General features: G+C 39.9%; 1 protein-coding gene across 6 annotated transcripts in view; it reads left to right on the top strand.

The window, feature by feature from the left end:
- LOC121908395 (MAGUK p55 subfamily member 7-like) overlaps positions 1-17,216 on the top strand; it is a 34,615-nt gene extending 17,399 nt beyond the window's left edge. For all 6 annotated transcript variants that reach the window (XM_042428354.1, XM_042428352.1, XM_042428358.1 and 3 more), the window contains 6 exons: positions 753-926; positions 2,726-2,806; positions 2,917-3,010; positions 3,192-3,300; positions 14,198-14,338; positions 15,371-17,216. In XM_042428354.1, the coding sequence (XP_042284288.1) occupies positions 753-926; positions 2,726-2,806; positions 2,917-3,010; positions 3,192-3,300; positions 14,198-14,338; positions 15,371-15,601 (830 nt within the window). In that variant the 3' untranslated portion in view covers positions 15,602-17,216. The remainder of the gene's footprint in view (positions 1-752; positions 927-2,725; positions 2,807-2,916; positions 3,011-3,191; positions 3,301-14,197; positions 14,339-15,370) is intronic.
- Positions 17,217-19,916: the final 2,700 nt, after the last annotated feature.

Raw genomic sequence — 19,916 nt, 5'->3', positions numbered from 1 at the left:
GCTAAATAAACTTTCACGATGGAGAACTTTGCCCAGATTTTAGTATGCTTGCATCCAGCTTTCCAGCTTGGTTTGAATAAAAAGAACAACATGAAGAGGTGTTCTTAAACACTAATGCACTAATCATTTTTTTATATTAACAATGGATCAAATGACCTTGTGTAATGTGAAAGGGGTTGCAAATAATGACAAACCAACACAGAATTATGGCTCACAGTTCCCCTCAGCACTACCTAGCATTTTAGTGTCTTTCGGCTCAATGTTTTGGTTTTATGGCCCACAACTTACTCACAACCTCATTTCCAGACACAGCACCCAGCATTTTTTCGTGAAAACCCACTGTACGCTACTTGTCCAGCAGCAAACATGATGCAGACAAAGTTAGCAACTAGGTGATGAACATGTTGGAGCATTTAGTCTCTTAAGAGCAAGATATTTAGGAGTGGATGGAGGCCAAAAACGGAGCTAAAAGGAGATTGAATGTTAGACTTACATCTGCCAGGTTGCCAGAACCACAACTCCAAATGAATGCTAATTTTGTTCCATGTTAGCTGGATGCATAAATAGGCAATTGATGAACTTATACGCAGATGTAAGGACTATTATACAAAGGATATCCTCCTACTAGTTTTTCAGTTTTCACCTGTCGAGTAGGTTGGTATACTACTTAGTAATACACAACCACTTACAGTTCACACACACACACACAGATACACTCACAAAGTCTAAGGCCCCCTCTCTCTCTGTCCCAGCTGGTTTGCGAAGGAGTTTCCGACTGGGCAGGAAGAGCAGTGCGGCCAGAGAGGCAGCTCGATCCAGGAGGTGGAGCTCAGGGGTTCACGGCTCAATTTGTCCATCTACCTACATAGAGGTCATCCCCTACTGCAAAGATCCCAAGGACAGACACCGCCTGATCATCCTGGTTGGTACGTATGAGCTGAACATGCACCTGCATAAAAAGCACGTTTCCATCTTGTGTGGAAACTGCAAAAATTTAGTCAATGAACAACTAGTGTGATATACTGTATGCGTTACATGTATGTAACATTGCTATATACAAAGCCTATAACATGGTGGTTACTGTAGGGATATCTTCAGTATTGCGTGTTGTGGTCAAATGTGTTCTGTTTTATATTATCTCACTGCCTTTTTTTTGTCCATACAAAAATTCAAAATAACGTGATCCCATTCACTAAAAGGACAATATTATTGAAGCTTTTGTTGATCAAAAGAAAAAGCAAGGCACTGATGAAGATTTATGTTCCCACTCTTGAGTGCAAGAACGATCCTTTCCCAGACCCACATAAACACTGTCAGAAAACTCCAAGTCAGAATATATTGTGTTCTCTTAAGTTACGTATGGGCCCACCCCAGATTCACTTCTCTGCCAATCCTGCAGGCCTGCTCTATGTATTTTTGAGCTGTATCTCCCCTCAGGGAATTTTACATTGAGCCCCGCTGAAGGTCTTTTTAATGTCATATAACGATACAACTGTAGGTCATCTGTGACTGAGGGAAATACAAGAAAGCAGAGAAGAGGAGAGATGGACAAAGAGAAAAAGAAAATTGAAAGTAGACGGGAGACAGAAGAGAAGCACAATGAACTGAAGAGGTGCAAAAACAAAACCAGATAGAGATCACATAAATGATAGATGAATGGAGAGAAAGGGATGAGTGGATTGTGAATAAGATCCCTCATAATGTCAGCCAAGTGCTCCATCATCAAACTAGAACAGTTAAGACAGCTTGGATTTAGATTTAGACCTCTTTAATTGAGTTGGAGCTTACCCCGACTCTGGATTACGTTTTACTGTCTGCTGTGAAGGCTCTTCATTGACCGGAGGTCATCATTAAGAATATATAGCTTATTGGCAATGAGAATTATAGACAGGAAAACCAAAACCTGGATTGCTAAAACAGGACCAGCTGGATAATGTTTGACCAGGTTGGAAATGTATCATTTTTGTTTGCATTGCATATGCACTTTGAATGAAACAATAGACCATTCTGCACCAGGAAAGTTGGTGAAAGTGAGTGCCAGCCACTTTAAGCCCTACAGATCGTGTAACTCTTGAAAAAAAAAAAAGGGCAGAAGAAAGTATCCACTGTGCCTGATGATGCACCTCTTCAGCTCTGTGGAGCAGCTGCGAAAGACATTAGCAGTGTAAGAGTGGAGAGTCTATAAACTTGATATTTTGTAATGTGTCAAGCTCATGCAACGCTGTGATGGAAAAGGCAGGTATGTCAGGAATCCTACTTTCAGACAGCGCTCCATTAGAGTCTGATGCAATCTGGGGCTGGAGAAACCTGCGTTAGAAGAAAATCCCAGATGCTACACTGTATGTGTGTGTGTGTTTCATCCTGTGCATCCTACACTATAGTGACACTGATACTGTGTGGCTTTGCAGATGTCACATTTAGATGTGATGCTATGTATTTTCCAGAGGGTATAGGAGCATTAAACGTTCGATAGAGAGACACAGACAAAGAAAAAGAGCAGGGTTGGTTGGAGAATCATTTTCAGACTGAAATCAGTATGAAATCAGAGCTCTGTCTGTCTTACTCTCTTACTCCCCAACTCCTTCTCTGATGATAAAGACAGATGTGTCACCAGATCACTGAGCCTATTTGATGTTGGACTTGTCGTGAGGAAAACATTAGTACACAGTGATATTGGGAATGAATAGCCGCATACAGAACACAGTGTTTTGATCTTTGTCCTGAGGGCCCAGTGGCGTTGGCGTTAATGAACTGAAGAGGAGGCTCCTGATCGCCGACCCTGACCGCTATGGCGTCACTGTACCGCGTAAGACAGACATCTTCAAGTCTCATAACTGTCACCTTCACATCCAGCACACTAAACGGTTTCTCATCTTTTTAAAGCTGTCGTCAGCCTCCCATTCTTTTCTCTTTCAGACACCACACGTGAGAAGAGAAGGCAAGAGAAAGAAGGGATGGATTATCATTTTGTATCAGTTCTCATGTTTGAAGAGGCCATTCTCAATCACAGGTATAAACGCAGGTGTAGCCTTTGAGGTTTTTTTCCCATGGTGTTAAAAATAGCCCTATGTGTGTTTTATTAATTTACCCTTCCTCTCCCTTTTAATGAGAATGATGTCCGCCATTTCTACTATTTTATTGTGTCTATCTGGCTTTCCTGTCTGTCTGTCCCTGTTTATTTCTATCTCTAGGTTTATAGAATATGGGATATTCAAAGGCCACTATTACGGAACAAGTCTGGACTCTGTTCACAGAGTGATGGCAGAGGGCAAGGTGTGCCTTCTGGACGTGCACCCTAGTGTGAGTAATATGTTATTAAGAAAGGATTATCACTTCAAATAAATGAGAATCAAATGATGTTGGATGGCTTTTGAAGCAAAGGAAACAGTGACAATAAGAACAATCAGAATCAGACACTAAAATCATCAATCTGTCTCTGAAAAATTAATCATGTTTTATGCAAACTTTAGAATAAAGAATGTTAACTGTGAGTATACTGTAAAACATTACAGCCCCATTTAGTTATGTCCACCTACTTCTTCTCTTCAACTCAAAGAGCTCTGACAAGCTTTGGATTTTGAACTCAACTGTTTGAGTTTCAAAAGGTAAACTTTCATTGTGTTGACTATTTGAAACTTTTGTCAGATCTGTACATGTTGATTGAACTTGGGTTATTAGTTGAAAAAATACATAGAATAAAGGTGAGGATGGGAGCTAGAGAAAAAAATACTTGCAGTGACTTTTGAGTTTGAAAGAAACTGTCTTTTTTAAACTATGGCAAGGTTGAAGCAAGGACATAATCTACTAGTTATACACTGCAGATAAGTCTTATCCTCGACTTCTAACTAAAATATAAACACTTTGTGGTAAACAAGAAAGGAATTACTAAAAGAGAAAGAAAGAATTACTAGCACTGTTATCTGGCATAGCATGAGCTAGAAACACTGCTTCCCTCACTGGTTCATTCTACCCCAATCTAGGTAATCATGCAACGTCATGTCCAAGGCTGGGGCCTCATGTCACCGTTGCCCGTGATAACACACTTCAGCTACTGGGCTACTGCTGCTCGGGCTGCGTCATTAGCTAACATAGACTGGCTAACTCTGGCTGCATCATGTCCTGCCAGCACCTGCCATCTGGTTTAGCATGAGTTAGCAGCACTGCTTCAAGCATGGTCAACAAAGTCACGCTGGTTGTGAAATACATCTGGGTTTGTCGCAATGTTGCTTCCAAAGCAGAGGACCTACGGTGGAGACCACTCTGCCTTTTAGGCTCAGGCTGCATCATCTGCTAACACAAGCTAGCTCTACATACATGTTAACCGGCTAGCACCTGCTGTTCAGGCTTGGCACTAGCTACACTGCTTCGCTCGCTGGCATGTTCTACAGCAGGACAAGCCGAACTGTGTGCAGACTACAGTGGCCACATTCCTCATACTTCTCCAGGTTTCTACTTGGACTGAGTGGGATACCTGCTACCAGCTTTGGCTAGACTCATCTGTTGGGCATATACATGCAGTGGCACTGGCATGCAGTGTAAACCGCTTTGAGTGGCTGGAAGACTAGAAAGGTGCAATATAAGTGCAGTCCATTTACCATTTACCAGGTGCACAGTCACAGGAGCTGTCATCTCCGGGATGTGGCGGATATGAGGTCCGTTTTTCAGTATGCTTGCTTGACAGATGGGAATGGGACGCTCTGTCAGCTCAACATGGAAGGTGTAGCCAGTGGCCTCATTGGGCCTGGTTGCTTGCAGGGAGGATGCTGGATCTCCCTGCGAGGGAGTTATGCCTCCCCTCAAGGGGGATGCATTCACTCACACTGTGACTGCATCACCCAGGTCATCTGTTGCAGCTGATGGTGCAGAAGCCCCACAGGGGCAGGGTATGGTGTAGTGGTGGTACCAGAGTGCCCTGGCACCAAGTAGTCCTCACACCTGATTCGGATGATGTTGGTTGGGGCCTGGGGGAGTTTTCACCACGTCTACCTTGGGGTGGCGATGTGGCTGGTCAGGATTGCCCCGACTGCTCCATAGCTCCAAGCCATCTGCTTGTAAAAGGGGTTTCTCTGGGATGTCCACAGACTGAGAACCCACCTGTTGCCTCATTCTACAGTGGAATCTCCAGATGGTTGCAGAAGGTCCCTCAGGCCCACCCCCTGAGCCCTTGGAGCAGACAGACCTGAATTTTTTGTTTCAGTGAAGACGACCCCTTTTTAGCCCCTTGCTCTGCCCACAGAGTGGGGGATTGTTCGGCCTGTGCACTTTCAGGTTATTAATGAGGATAGGGGTGCAGTGGAGCTGCTATTGTTTTTTTTTCAGTCCAGCAGCATGCTCCCTCCAGTTTAGGATTATTATTGGCCTGAGAGCCTTTTTCCCCCTCTCAGGGGGAATAAGAGAGGAGGTGTTTTTCACATCTTGTGTCCTGTTGTTGCACTTTGCTGTTGCTGGGACAACAGGACAAACCTTTGGAAGTTTGACTGAATCTGTCTTCCACAGACAGTGAACCAAGGTGGCTCCATTGTCAGTTCAATGGCTCGCTCATTGGATTGGCGATGCGTTTTGCAAGGGCTATGAGAAAATGGACTGCACACCTCTGGTGGGTGTTGGGCGCACTCCACCAGGAGCATTGATGGTTGCCCTACGCAGGGGTGTGTCAGTATAGACATGTGCCTTGCTGTGTCACATCCTTCTTTGTGCAGCCTTATCTCTGCACATATCTGTTGAATTAGAATATATTGAGAGGTGTTTCTCGTATTTTGTCCACAGTTTATAATGTAATAAAATTCAACATCACAATCTGCAGCAACACCACTTATAACACAACAAAACCAAAACTGTATATTTTAACCATCATAAAGGTGATTTAGCTAAGTTTTAGCTGACCCTAACCAAATAAATTGACTGTGTATTTGAAAGTTAGATGTGGAATAGTCGGTTTATACATTTTTGTTTGTTTGTTGTATTTTTGTAGCTAACAAATAACAGTATTTTTAACCACTGTTTAAATACATTTTAGTCCAATTTATAATCCATTATTCTAGTTGTTGTAATTCTAGTATTGTTCAGTATAAAGTGTTAATAAGGTCCACTGTAAGGAAGAAGAATGTTGGACAATCATATTGCAATCACTTGAAAGGTTGCTCTTTCAAGTCTAGTGTACAACATTTATTGCTCATAGCAGCTGCTATCATAAGGTTTTCCCCCTAAATAGTTTAAGACCAGAGCTTTTTGTACACCATACACTTACAAATGCAGTAATAAAGAGGATTCTGTTTCTGATACTGAGTTATCACCTTTATATGATTCTGTACCTGAGGCTGAACCTGCTCTTGAAAATGGAGAGGCCATTAAACATCAGTTGGCATTTTTATTGCTCTGCATGCAAACAATTTCACATGTTTATCAAAAAATTAAGAAAATTATAGTGAAAGTTCTGGAAGAAAATAACTGTAGCTGATGCCTCTGTTTTAACATCATTGTCTGATGATATACAGTCTTTGAACCCACTCAAATTTCCTTCAACGTAGGGGCCTCTGGGCACAGAACGTAAAAGGCAGTCATTTTATAGGAAAAACTTTACAGTTATTGAACCAGTTGAGAATGTGCTAAATGCACAAGAAAAAAAAAACATTGATTTGTTTATGTTCCTATTTAGGATTTTTGTTAAGTACGTTGTTGGAAAGAAGTGAGATTCTTCAAACATTACAGACATCCAACGGGAAGGTTGTAACAGTTCATTTCAAGATGGTGAATACTTTAAGGAAAACAAACTTCTCACTGAAGAATTAGGCATAGCTCTTGGCTTATACATTGATGATTTTGAACTCTGTAATACTTTGGGGACTTCAAAAAAGAAACACAAAGTGTGTAGTATATATTAGGTGATGGCCAACTTACCCAAAACACTTAGATCAACATTATTCTCAATTTATTGAGCTGTATTGTGACTGTAAAACAATATGGTTACAGCAAGGTTTTTGGAGCCTCTGAATAGAGATCTTCAGCATTTAGAGACCATAGCTGTGTTTGTACAAAGACTTGGGTCTTACGTCAAAGGTACTGTTTCGTAAGTGTCTGCAGACAACTTGGATGCACACTCACTTGCTGGATACTGGAGTCTTTCAATGTTGAGAAATTTTGCAGATTTTGTTTGGCTAACTGTATAGATATTCAGCAGCATGTCAGAGGTGGGACTTTAACTTTGAGAACACTAGAATTGTTTAGTGAAGCTGTTAATGCACTTAAGACAACTGGTGCCTCATGTGTTGATGGTTTGAAGAAAGACTGTCCTTTAAGCAGACTTGCCCACTTTCATCCTGCAAAAGGGTTTCCACCTGATTTATTGCACAATGTATTGGAAGGAGTTGTACCTGTGGAACTATGCATATGTCTTTCAGATCTGATTGCTAAAAGGTATTTTGCATTAAATGACCTTAATGATAGAAAGGCATCATTTACCTTTCAATTTATGACAAAACTAACAGACCTCAGACAATACAAACAAACTTTTCAAAAAAATAGAGCAATTGGTGGCGATAAACATAAGAACTGGGCGCTTCTTCCACTGTTGATTGGCCACCATATTCCAGAGAGTGAAAAAACTTGGTCTGTGGTCTTTGAATTGAAAGACAGAGCTTTTATCCAGCCCTTCATTCACAACAGAATCACTGTACTACCTACAAGCCAGAATCTCTGACCACAGACAGTTGCTCTTAGAAATATTTCCTGGTACTAAATTACACCCTAAACATCATTATCTTGAAAATTATCCTGTTCTGATCAAGAAATTTGGTCCACTAATTGAGTTCTGGACAATAATGATTTGGGGCAAAACATTCTTTCTTTAAAAAAGTGGTTCACAGTGCTGGCAACTTCAAAAATATTCTGCACACTTTGGCCACAAGGCATCAACTGATATTGGCATATTATTTTGAGATGCCAAGTATTTTCAAACCAAGCACTGAAACTGGGCGAGTATCAGTTCTGTCAGTGTGGGCATCTTAGATGCTGCTATCAGAGAGGCTACATGGAATAAGTTTAAAGGTCTGGACTCTGTTTCACTCACCTACATTGCTTACCTAAATGGGACAAAATAGTCTAAAGGAATGGTGCTCTCAGTTGGACAGACAAGTGGACTGCCAGATTTTGGGAGAGTACTAGAGATCTGTGTAGTGTATGGTTGCATATCATTTATTATAGAAATAGTCACAGCAGCCTTCCTGGAGCATCTCAGGTGTTACCAGCTTGCCAAAAGACACCCTGTGATAACTGTGTTTGTTGATCCTGACAGTCTGAATGACTACATCCCCCTTGCTGCATACCATGTCGAAGGAAAGCTGCTATCACTCCTAATTTCATATTGCCTCTCTGATAGCAGTATCTAAGATGCCTACACAGATACAACTGATACTCACCAAGTCTCAATTTTTGGTTTGAAAATAGTTGGCATCTCCAAATAATATGCTAATATCAGTTGATGTCTTGTGGCCAAGGTGTGCAGAATATTTTTGAAGTTGCCAGCATTGTGAACCACTTTTTTAAAGAAAGAATGTTTTGCCTCAAATTGTAATGTCCAGAACTCGATTAGTGGACTAAATTTCTTGATCAGCACAGGATAATGTTCAATATAATGATGTTTAGGGTGTAATTTAATACCAGGAAATAGTTCTAAGAGCAACTGTCTGTCGTCAGAGATTTTGGCTCATAGGTAGCACAGGGATTCTGTTGTGAATGAGGGAATGGATAACAGCTCTGTCTTTCAATTCAAGGACTGTAGACCAAGTTTTTTCACTCTCTGGAATATGGTGGCCAATCAACAGTGGAAGAAGTCATGGAAGCACCCAGTTCTCACGTCTCCTGCCACCAATTGTTCCATTTTTTGAAAAGTTTGTTTGTATTGTCTGAGGTCTGTTAGTTTTGTCATAAAATTGAAAGGGAAATGATGCCATTCTATCATTAAGGTCATTTAATGTGAAATACATTTTAGCAATCAGATCTGAAAGACATATGCATAGTTCCACAGGTACAACTCCTTCCAATACATTGTGCAATAAATCAGGTGGAAACCCTTTTGCAGGATGAAAGTGGGCAAGTCTGCTTAAAGGACAGTCTTTCTTCAAACCATCAACACATGAGGCATCAGTTGTCTTAGGCACATTAACAGCTTCAACAAACAATTTTAGTGTTATAGTGTTTTACTGATAGTTAAAGTCCCACTTCTGACATCATGCTGTTGAATATCTATACAGTTAGCCAAACAAAATCTGCAAAATTTCTCAACATAGAAAGAAGTGAGTGTGCACCTAAGGTGTCTGCAGACACATACAAAACAGTACCTTTGACGTAAGACCCAAGTCTTTATACAAATACACCTATGGTCTCTAAATGCTGAAGATCTCTCATCAGAGACTCCAAAAACCTTGCTGTAACTGTATTTTTTTTACAGTTTTGCACAATACAGCTAGATGAATTGATGATAATGTTGATCTAAGTCTTATGGGTAAGTTGGCCATCACCCAATATATACCACACACCTTGTGTTTCTTTTTGAAGTCCCCAGAGGATTACAGTGTTCAAAATCATCATTGTATAACCCAAGAGCTATGCCTAATTCTTCAGTGAATTCTTTGTTTTCCTTAAAGCATTCACCATCTTGAAATGAACTGTTATGTCCTTCCCATTCATTGGATGTCTGTAATGTTTGAAGAATCTCACTTCTTTCCAACAATGTACTTAGCAAAAATCTAAAATAGGTACATAAACAAATTGATGTTTTTTTCTTGTGCATTTAGCACATTCTCGTCTGGTTCAATAACTGTAAAGTTCTTCCCATAAAATGACTTTTTTACACTCTGAGCCCAAAGGCCCCTCTGTTGAAAGAAATTTGAGTGGGTTCAAAGATTGTATTTCATCAGACAATGATTTTACAATAGAGGTATCAGCTACAGTTACTTTACTCCAAAATTTTCACTATAATTTCCTTGACATTTTGATAAAGCAAATTCCCCAATGTCAAATAACTCATCAATTATTTCCTGTATTGCTGAATTTGAAAGATGTAAAATTGTTTGCATGTGGAGCAATAAAGATGCCAACTGATGTTTAATGGACTCTCCATTTTCAAGAGCAGGTTCAGCCTCAGGGACAGAATCATATGAAGGTGATAATCAGAAACAGAATCCTCTTCTATTACCGCATTTGTAAGTGTATGGTGTAGAAAAAGCTCTGGTCTTAAACTATTTAGGGTGGAAAACTTATCATAGCAGCTTCTATGAGCAATAAATGTTGTCAGTACACTAGACTTTAAAGAGCGACCTGCAAATGGATATTTAACTGTTTCCCTGTTCCACCAATGAGTCTTCAGATGAGCAAAACATTTGTTAATGTTACTAGACTCTGAGAATGTACACAAATTACAGCATGACCTAGTCAAAATTTCATGACCTTCTTTTACATATTCTTTCAAATGGTTTTTAAGTTCAGCTTGGGTTGAAAATGTGCTCAAATAGTCTTCATAAATACAGACAAGTCCTGAACATCTCTGATGATGTTCATGACGCTCTTTATAATGCTCTATTATTCTTCCTTTCCCATTGGAGGAGAATTTCCACTTCATGAACTGGACGTGCTTGTTGACATTTGTAAACAGAAAAAACAAAAATGAACTGCATGTTTAGTTAAAATACAATGTATTACAAAAATTGAATCCCAAATATTTACATATTTATTTCCTAAATGCTTAAATTATTAATCTTTTTTAGACAATTAAAGGTGTAATATGTAATTATTCCACATTAAAATGTCTAAAAACAACTAGACCTATGTTATATATTTTGTTGAGTTGTGTACTTACATTATCCCAAATGTTTCCAACAATTTTCAAACCCAGAGAAATCTGTAATTTAATCAAAGTAACAGACCGTTTCATTTGGTCGCATGTCAATGGCGTCATACCTCCTCTACCAAAGAGTAAACACGCACAAGATGCATACAGTGGCGCTGTGTTTGTCCACTACAATGGCATCTACCAAAGAATAACTTACACATATACAAGACAATACATCTGCGTTGTGGTTTTTCCACAGAAACTGTTATAAATTGACTTTTATTCAGTTTTAAGCCACATTTTCATGATAAATTTAGGTCACTTTTAACTATATCTTTTAGCCGGAAGAAGGATTTTAGTCATTGGACGTCTGGATCTTAAATTATCAGAGAAATAAACTGGGCAAACGTTAGCAGCAGCTTGGCTAACAGCCCCTCCAGGAAGTCCGGTGGTCGCCGAACATCGTCGGAGAAATATTGGTTTTTTAGGTAAAACAGCTTTAATTAGTATTTTTAATGATTTTAATCTGCCTGTATGTTTGTTTTTGGAGAGGAGGAGACCTCTGTGGATAATTCAGCTCCCGTGAGAAACCTGGCGAACGTCTAGATCTTAAGTTATAAGAGAAATAAACCGAACAAGTGTTAGCAACAGCTCGGCTAACAGCCCGGTGGTCGCCGTACATCATTGGAGAAATACTGATTTTTTAGGTGAAACAGCTTCATTCAGTGTTTTTACCTGTAATCACCGGGTCCTTTTGTTCTGGAGAGGAGGAGACCTCTGCAGGTAATTCGGCTTCCGATAAAAACATCCCGAATGATTAACACTGGAGTAATCCTATCCTGGTGAAGCTGGTTATTTAACAACTCCCATGATCCCTTGCTACTTCACACCGTCATCACACTCTGTCTTTTGTTATTGACAAATAACAAAAGACAGCGGCTGAAATTACATATTGTGTGTTTAAGTGGTTAAGAACACTGTTATTTGTTAGCTACAAAACACAACAAACAAAAAAAAAGTATAAACCGACTATTCCGCATCTAATTTTCAGATACACTCAGTCAGTTTATTGGGTTAGGGTTAGCTAAAACATATCTAGTATAATGCAACTACCCTGCAAGAATTACAACCTTGAGCCTTTAGCAGAGTAACACTACTTTTAGCATTGAATGTGTACCTGGCTCAACAGCTACTGATGTTAGTGGACGCTAGCAAACTAGCTAACTAGCTATCTCATGTTCAGTTGGAGGGTGGGGGGTGTTGAGCGAGTGGGGTATGAAATAAAAAATGAATATTGCAGTCACATTTAAAAACTAAACCAATCGGATAAACATTTATTACATTACTTACATTTTATACTTTTTATCAAAAGCATGACTGATGAAATTTGCCATCATGAGTCTCAGAACAAGGTCATGGGCATAACAGAGGGGGGGAAATGATAGCTTAACATCAAAGCCACGAATTTAGCCTTTCCAGGCTATTAAAAAGCACAACCTACATAGTTAATGTTATTACATTACTACACCTAAGGTTAATGGAAATAGACTTAATTAAAGACATTTCAACTCACCTCCTGGTGCTGTAGCTCAGCAGGGAAAATCCTCACTACACTCCACTCTCCTCCTTGAAGACAGTAACATTGAGTTGCTCTGCCTCAATTCATAGTCCGTTGTCAGGTATATAGACTCCCTCCACCGCTGGCAGTTTCTTTCTTGTTAACCACGAAGTGTCTATATTTTAGTTGGAATTCAAATATATGACTTATCTGCAGTGTTTACCTAGTAGATTATGTCCATGCTTCAACCTTGTCATGGATTAAGGAAGACAGTGTCTCTCAAGCTCAAAAGTCATGGCAACTATTTTTTTCTCTAGCTCCCACCACCCCTTCCCCTTTTTTTTCTATACTTTGTTTTCAACTGATATTTTACAAATCTAAGTTCAATCAACATGTACAGATCTGCTAAAAGTCTCAATAGTCAATGAATTACTGTACATTTAACTCATACAGATGAGTTCAAAATCCAAAGCTTGTCAGAGCTCTTTGAGTTAAAGATATATAAAATGGATAGATTCTAAAAATAAAAAGAACAGAAGAAACACTGTCCCACCACTGCAGGGTTCATTTCACATTGCCAGGCATTCCACACAGCTGGGAATGATTGCATGGTGGGAAGCCAGTGAGGGATCATGTCTGTGTCGCTGCAACAGTGACTCTTACTGGTTGGTCTTACAATCAGGAGTGGGATCTTGAGGGTTTAGTGTGAACCTCTGCACGACTGATTGAACCTATGCCCTCCCAGTGGTATTGTGGGTAGCATATGGAGTTGGAGTTGGCCAAGGGCTGTGGTACACAAGAAACTGGCCAATCCCAAATTTAGATAAAAAGAGAATAGATAAATTGAAACAGTATAATAAACGGTGTAAGGGCTGTTAATCAGCCACACATTTTTAGCTGTTTACAATCTCCTATTGATCATCACATTTAGTTCCCACAGAAACATGGATTGCAGGTCCTCATGGTTCCATCATGTAAATATAACCAATCTTCAACACAGAAATATTCAGTAGCATCATTTAACATTATTAATAGCTGTACACATTGTTACAGATTCTTGATGGCATATTATATTAAACAGGATTTTTGTTTTCAAAAATAAGCCAAATTTTCAGGCCCCTACCTAACGATATGTAACCTGTAACCATCTTAGTTAAAATAGTATATAAAATCAGAACACTGGCTGACATTTGGCCCAGTAACGTTAGCAAGACTTCCCAAGTGATGGGGAACATTGTATGTATACAAGAGATTTATTCTTCTTCTGTGGCAGTAAACACAACACATCGCCACACTGATAAGTGTGCTATAGTCAGAGCCTAACAAGATATTTGACTTGACTATGTCCAGGCACTTCCCAAAGACACACACACACACACACACACACACACACACACACACACACCAGAGGAGCCTTTTATAGGAGAGATATAAGCCAAGCTACAACACCAACTCACGCGGAAACTCTCTCAAAGGGGCATGAATGTACTTCTAGTGACTGTTAACGCCCTGCTGGACTCCCTGTCTTCTCAGCAAAGACACAGAGAGCCCAACAGTCGCTGTTCATGTCTGATAAGCACATGACCGCACAACACAAGGGGTGCCTCACACACTTGTTTGATCCCCCTCATACCACCAATTCCTCTGTTGCATTTTTTACATATACTGGGAGGGAGGGTTCTAGCAGAATGTGACGGTGTACTTAATCTTTATAGATTATTTGGAGCAGTAAGCCAACCTTCCCAAAGCTTGGTGTATACATAGGTCTTCCAGCCTACATCTAATCTCCTAATTGTTTGTCTTTGTCACTGCAGAAAATAAAGCATGCCTACACATCTGAATTCAAACCCTATGTGGTGTTTGTGAAGCCCCCACGTATCGAGGAGCTACGTCTCACCAGACGAAGAGCTAAATTCATCTGTGACGAGGACCCGAACCCAGTCAGGATCTTTTCAGTAAGAGAAACTAGAACTTAAAACCCTCAAAACACACATATGGAGTCAGGTGCATGTGTGTCTTGTAACAGGGCAGTGTGAGGTCAAACACCCTGGCCTCAATACACCCACCCAACCCCACAGACATACACACACACACAAACCTAAATTCACTTACTCATGCACACACCTTGCCTTGCTCGTGGTTGACCCTGTGGTTTGCGTTTAAGAGACATTTAAGAGACAGGGGGAGTTACAAGGCTGCTTGGTGGGTGGTTTCTTGTTCCGTAACTAACAGGTAAATACACTTTTTTTCCTGACGTTGAAGAGCTACATCTGTGTGTGTATAAGTAATGAATTAAAAGATGAGGGAGGGGTTTTACGTTGCTATGGTGGTATAAAAAAAAAAGTGCATGTTTGACCGTACATGTGTTTTAAACTGGACAAAAATATGCTAGGTCACTTTCATAATGCCCATCTGGCTTCTCATTCAGTGTTTGACCCTGGCTGCCTATGTTGCCCTTATTAAACCCATGAGGTCACACACCTGTGTCTCAGCCTAGCTTGAGGTTGCCCACTGCCAAGCACCACAGCCCTTGGAGAGTTCAGGCATATCTTATAGGGCCGCGCTTTCGACTTGTACTACAGCTGGTGTGAAAAGGCTTCTTATCCTCTCCTCTCAGCATGTAACGATGTGCTACGCTTTGGTCAGTATAGTTGAACGGTCCTGTGGATCTGTTCCATATCCTGTTAACAGTATGTGCAGATTTTTCTAAAACAACTTCTAGGAGGATGTTTTTGTCACCATGTGGTCAGACTGTAGCTATTCTGTTCCATCACCAATATTTGTCAATTTAACAATGAACTCATCAATGTCATTGCTTTCTTTTGTTATTGCTCCTTCACTGTAGAGGTAAAACTGAATGCTAAATCAAAGCGCATTTCTTCTTTTGCTTGACTGTTAGTCATCAGTGACACAAATCAAACCAACTGACAACCAAATCTGTCATTCTAAAAATACATTTGATTTACTCGAGTGTTTTTTTTTCACAGGAGGAGGATTTTGAAGAAATGCTTGACTCGGCTGAAACCATGGAGAACCACTACGGTCATCTGTTTGATAAGGTGATTGTTAACGGAGATATCGCCATGGCTTTCAGAGAGCTCAAGGCAGACCTCAAGCGGATAGAAGAGGCAGAAGTCCAGTGGATTCCTACAGAGTGGGTTTGCTCCTCGCCAACAAAAGCGCGGAGAAGTTGTGGTCATTTGAGCGGCTGGATTTGAACTTTGATCTTTTATTTAGACACCAAGATGACTACAGTGTAGTGAAGTTTCCCCTGGTCGAAGAACACAGTCGTGTTGTGCTTGGATGAGGATTATATGAATGTTTTTATTTAAAGTTTAAAATTATTATATGTAAAATGTAAAGCACCCTGAACATTTAATTTTTGTCATATTTTAATTTTATTCCCATTTGTAAACAAGTCCTGGGATTACCACAGTTTTCCATAGTGTCCCTTAGTGTGTAGCTAATTAGGCAAACAGAATCCATCTCTCTCTCTCTCTCCCTCTGTCTGTCTCAGAGCCAGTTTTTCTGTTGGCATTTACTGAACGCCGGCTCGCCGGACAAAGAAAAAAAAAAAAGTAAACTCTCCAGAGCTTGTGGCTGAGTGTAATCCTTCCCTGCCAAGTCACAAACATCAGCATGTAATTATTCTGACAGCTGCTGCACTTCAATTAACTGTAATGCACACCAGAGAAATATTATTAGTAGCAGTCAGGGAGACGTTTTGCCAACAACATGCTGCACAAAATAGGGACACAAGATAACATTTAATTAAATCCTTCAGATGAGGCAGAATGAAAACCTGTTTCATGGCTGTAAGTTGCAGAACTGTGTTCATATTGTGTATGTATGCTTTAACCACTGTGTATGTTTCACAATTATTACAGCAGACATGGTAGAATACAGGCTTTGTGTATTTTTTAGCACTATACACTATATATTCTATTTTGGATCATTAATCCTGGGCTCTTTTTTTATACAAAAGCAATATTGAGAGATTTTAAAATAATTGGTAGCAACTCATCTTTAGTGACACTCCATTAACAAATACTCATATTTGAGCATCACTGCTGCCTGTAGGGTGCACATTCTACTGTTCTCCTTCACACGAGCTGCCTAATCTAATACTTTCTGATGGCTGCATTCCTCTAAATTTGTGGTGTTTCCTTCTTCTTTTTGGATGCTGTGCTCAATTGGGTGTGAAGGAGTGTTAATGTGTCTATCATGTCGTGTTTGGGAGGAAGAGGGAGCAGCATGATGTGGCGAGACGGTAATGGCTTTCTAGGGACTCAGGCCTTCGCAGACGTACGGGGAGAAAGTTACGACCGCACATAAAAGCATACTGTAAAAGCATGGTGGGGTTTGACATGGTGGATTAGGCTACAGGGATAAAGAGCATACCATAAAGTCTCAGGTATTTATTTTACTTTGGCAATGTCAAACACAATTCAGTACATTAAGAAGATGGTAGCACAGATGGAGGAGTGGAGATGCACTCGTCAGTGTGTCTTCATGTCTGGTCACCAAAACGTACAAACGAGACTGTCAGGACCACTGTTACACTTCTGCCAGGCCTGAAAGCCTGAGCTCAGCCAAGCATGGCAGTATAATTTCATCACACCACTGAGAATCTGCAGACACCCTCTGAGATCATAACAATGCCATTAAAGACACCAGAGTGGTCCAATGAAAACCCACCGTTTTATGTTCACTGCAGCTCCCACTTCAAACATTACACAGAAGTATGATGTCAATTGGTTTCGGATAATTTGGCTCAATCATGTAACTGTCTATTTGAAGTATGTAAAAATAAATATGAGTGATGTTAAACTATATCTGCATCGTTGCATGAGATATTAATAACTTTTAAACACCCAACACAGTAAAGCACATGCTAAAAGTATATGGGAGTAAATTAAACCAAGTGAAATCAGGAAGGGGAAAGGTTTTCACATGCAAAGTATTGTAAATTCAAAGACAAAGTCATCTACTAACAACTATGTAGTGATGGTGACACATTAAAGTGAGAATACGTAACCTTTGAATAAAGAAATAACACAATCCTCCTCCTACGAATGAGAAGTCCAGATGAAACGGCATTTCAAGAGTATCTAACTTCCGTATTGTGAAGTATTTCTGAGTGAAACAGGACAGACAGGCCGGACATAACTTTGGGAGGAATTTGATTCGAATGTTGAAAAGTGGTCGTGTCATAATGAATCTTAGCTCTGTTCCACTAAAAGTTAAAGACTGATTGATGGATGTCATGATATTACTGGTTGAAACTGGTTGGTTCACGCCTACGTAAGCGCATGTCATATTTTGACGAGGAAGAAACATGATTGGATTTTGATGTAAGAAAACAGAAGAATGGGATTCAATTTGTATCATAATAATTGAACAAAATCTCCCAAAAATCAAAAAAAAAAAAATGTTGGTTGAAAGCAAATAAAAATAAATTTAAAGAAAGAAAAACTTACAATAAAACTATACAAGAGTACTACATTTGATTACAGTATTCTCCACTTTTCTTTTACTGATCAGGAATTCTCTTTTGTGGTCACTTTTTTCAGTTTTGCTGCTTAAATTTTTCAGTTCTGACACAAAGCTCTCTTGTGGGCAGGTGTCATAGGACTGCATCCCCATTGGCCAATTACTTTTGAAGGGACAGGTCAATGGTAAGTTGAACTGCTTGTTGCACTTCCAGACCATCGACCTGTCCCTCCAAAAGTTGCCAATGGGATTTCAGCTCTGTAACACCTACCTACATGAGAGCTTTGTGCCAAAACTGTGAAAAAAGGTTGATGACAATGATGAGAGTACACCAAAACAGTAAAGTTGCAATTCAACATTGAACTGAGAGACACTAAGCACTTTGTATCTGAGGAGAACTAGCTAAGTGATAGATCTCCATGCCTTAATTCATCATTACCAGCAACACTTTTCACATTACACAAATTTGATCCATTGTTGATAAAGAAATATCAATTAGTGCAGCTTTACAACAACTGACTCAAGACAATCATGGGAATTTTCCTGTGATTTCTACTTGTGGACACAGTGGCCGCTGTTCAGCAAAAGTTACAAAGTGTTGGCATGTAAAAGCATGAAACGCCCACTGACAAATATTAACAATAACTGTCAATATGAAAAATTAGCAAAAGTTATTTCTTCTGGATATCTGATATTAAAAAAACAATTCCTTCAATACGCTTTGTTAGATGTTTGGTCCTATGCCTGATGCCTAGTGAAGACACACACACATGTGCCAAACTATCCAAACAAGAAGAGATATATGTCCTTCCACAGCGGTTTTTACAGGTCTCCTGGCTGTTGAATGTAGGTGTGTTCCCAGCTAATATCAACAGTTGAGCTGGCGAACATATCACAGAGGGACAGAGTAAATGGTGTGTGATAGCATGTAGCATTCTCCAACCACTGCTGAGGAATGTGAGCGAGGAATTTACTGCACCTAACGGGGATGCTTCTGGTCCATGTGTTTTTCAGCTTTGAAACCATTGAAACTGAGCCTCCCCACTGATACTGCTGAATTATGAACAGGGATGAGAGTTATAAAGTCCTTTAATATGTTCAACGGTTGAACAAGTGCCACTCAGACTTTGGCCATAACCATCAAAAGTTTCAACTGTAGGCAGGAAGAGCAAAAACATATTTTATCACTTTTGTTTGCTTAAGGATTATCAAGTTATGGTTTTGCATGGCAAAGTCATTACTGTATATCCAAACAGTCTTACATAAGAATGTTTAGATGTGAAGAGGAAAAACATACGTGGTTGACAGCTAAAGTTGAACCATTGAGTCCTTGAGTGTTGGGCCCAGTGCCCACATGTTGTCATATTGTTACATTAATGACAAGGCTTAGCTTCTGTCACACCCAGTTTTTTTCATAACTTTTCCCTGTTTCTAAATGCAACAACAAAACAGAGACACTGGCAAATATGTGCATTTTTATTGGATTATCACTGCTCAGACTGCAGACAGTGTAAAAAATGCACAATTCTGACACTCAAATGCACATGGCCACACACTTACAGACTCAAAAATATGCGACCCAGACATGCAACACTGGCTGAAGATTACATGTAGGCAAAGATAGATTTCATTTTCCAGTGCTTGTGTTGACTTCATTATGGACCAATTTGTACTGAAATCCACGATCCGCTGCCTACCACGCGGCACAGCTTGGTGGTTTTACTGGTTATTAGGAACCTTGTAATTACACCCATAAATTTCCAGAATCCCCTGGTAAAACATGTACTATTATTTGCTGACGCGATTTTTGGTAAAACCACAAGCTCCATGAGATTCGTGTGCCTCATGTAGAAAATATGAGAGCATGTCAAACTGCTTAGCACAGGCTGCAGTCACACCAGACAAAATCTCACTAGTAAATCTAATGACCACATTTGCTGATATTCTTACATGTGCAATATTTTGCATATCGTGGGGTGGTACCACTGCTTCTGCTGCTGCACAGCAAGCTTTTTCCTCACAGAGCTCTCCAGAGAAGCG

This window comes from Thunnus maccoyii, chromosome 12, assembly GCF_910596095.1.
Source record: "Thunnus maccoyii chromosome 12, fThuMac1.1, whole genome shotgun sequence".
NCBI lineage: Eukaryota > Metazoa > Chordata > Actinopteri > Scombriformes > Scombridae > Thunnus > Thunnus maccoyii.
The sequence above is the reverse complement of the archived record's forward strand: the minus strand, read 5'-3'. Positions and strand labels throughout refer to the sequence as shown.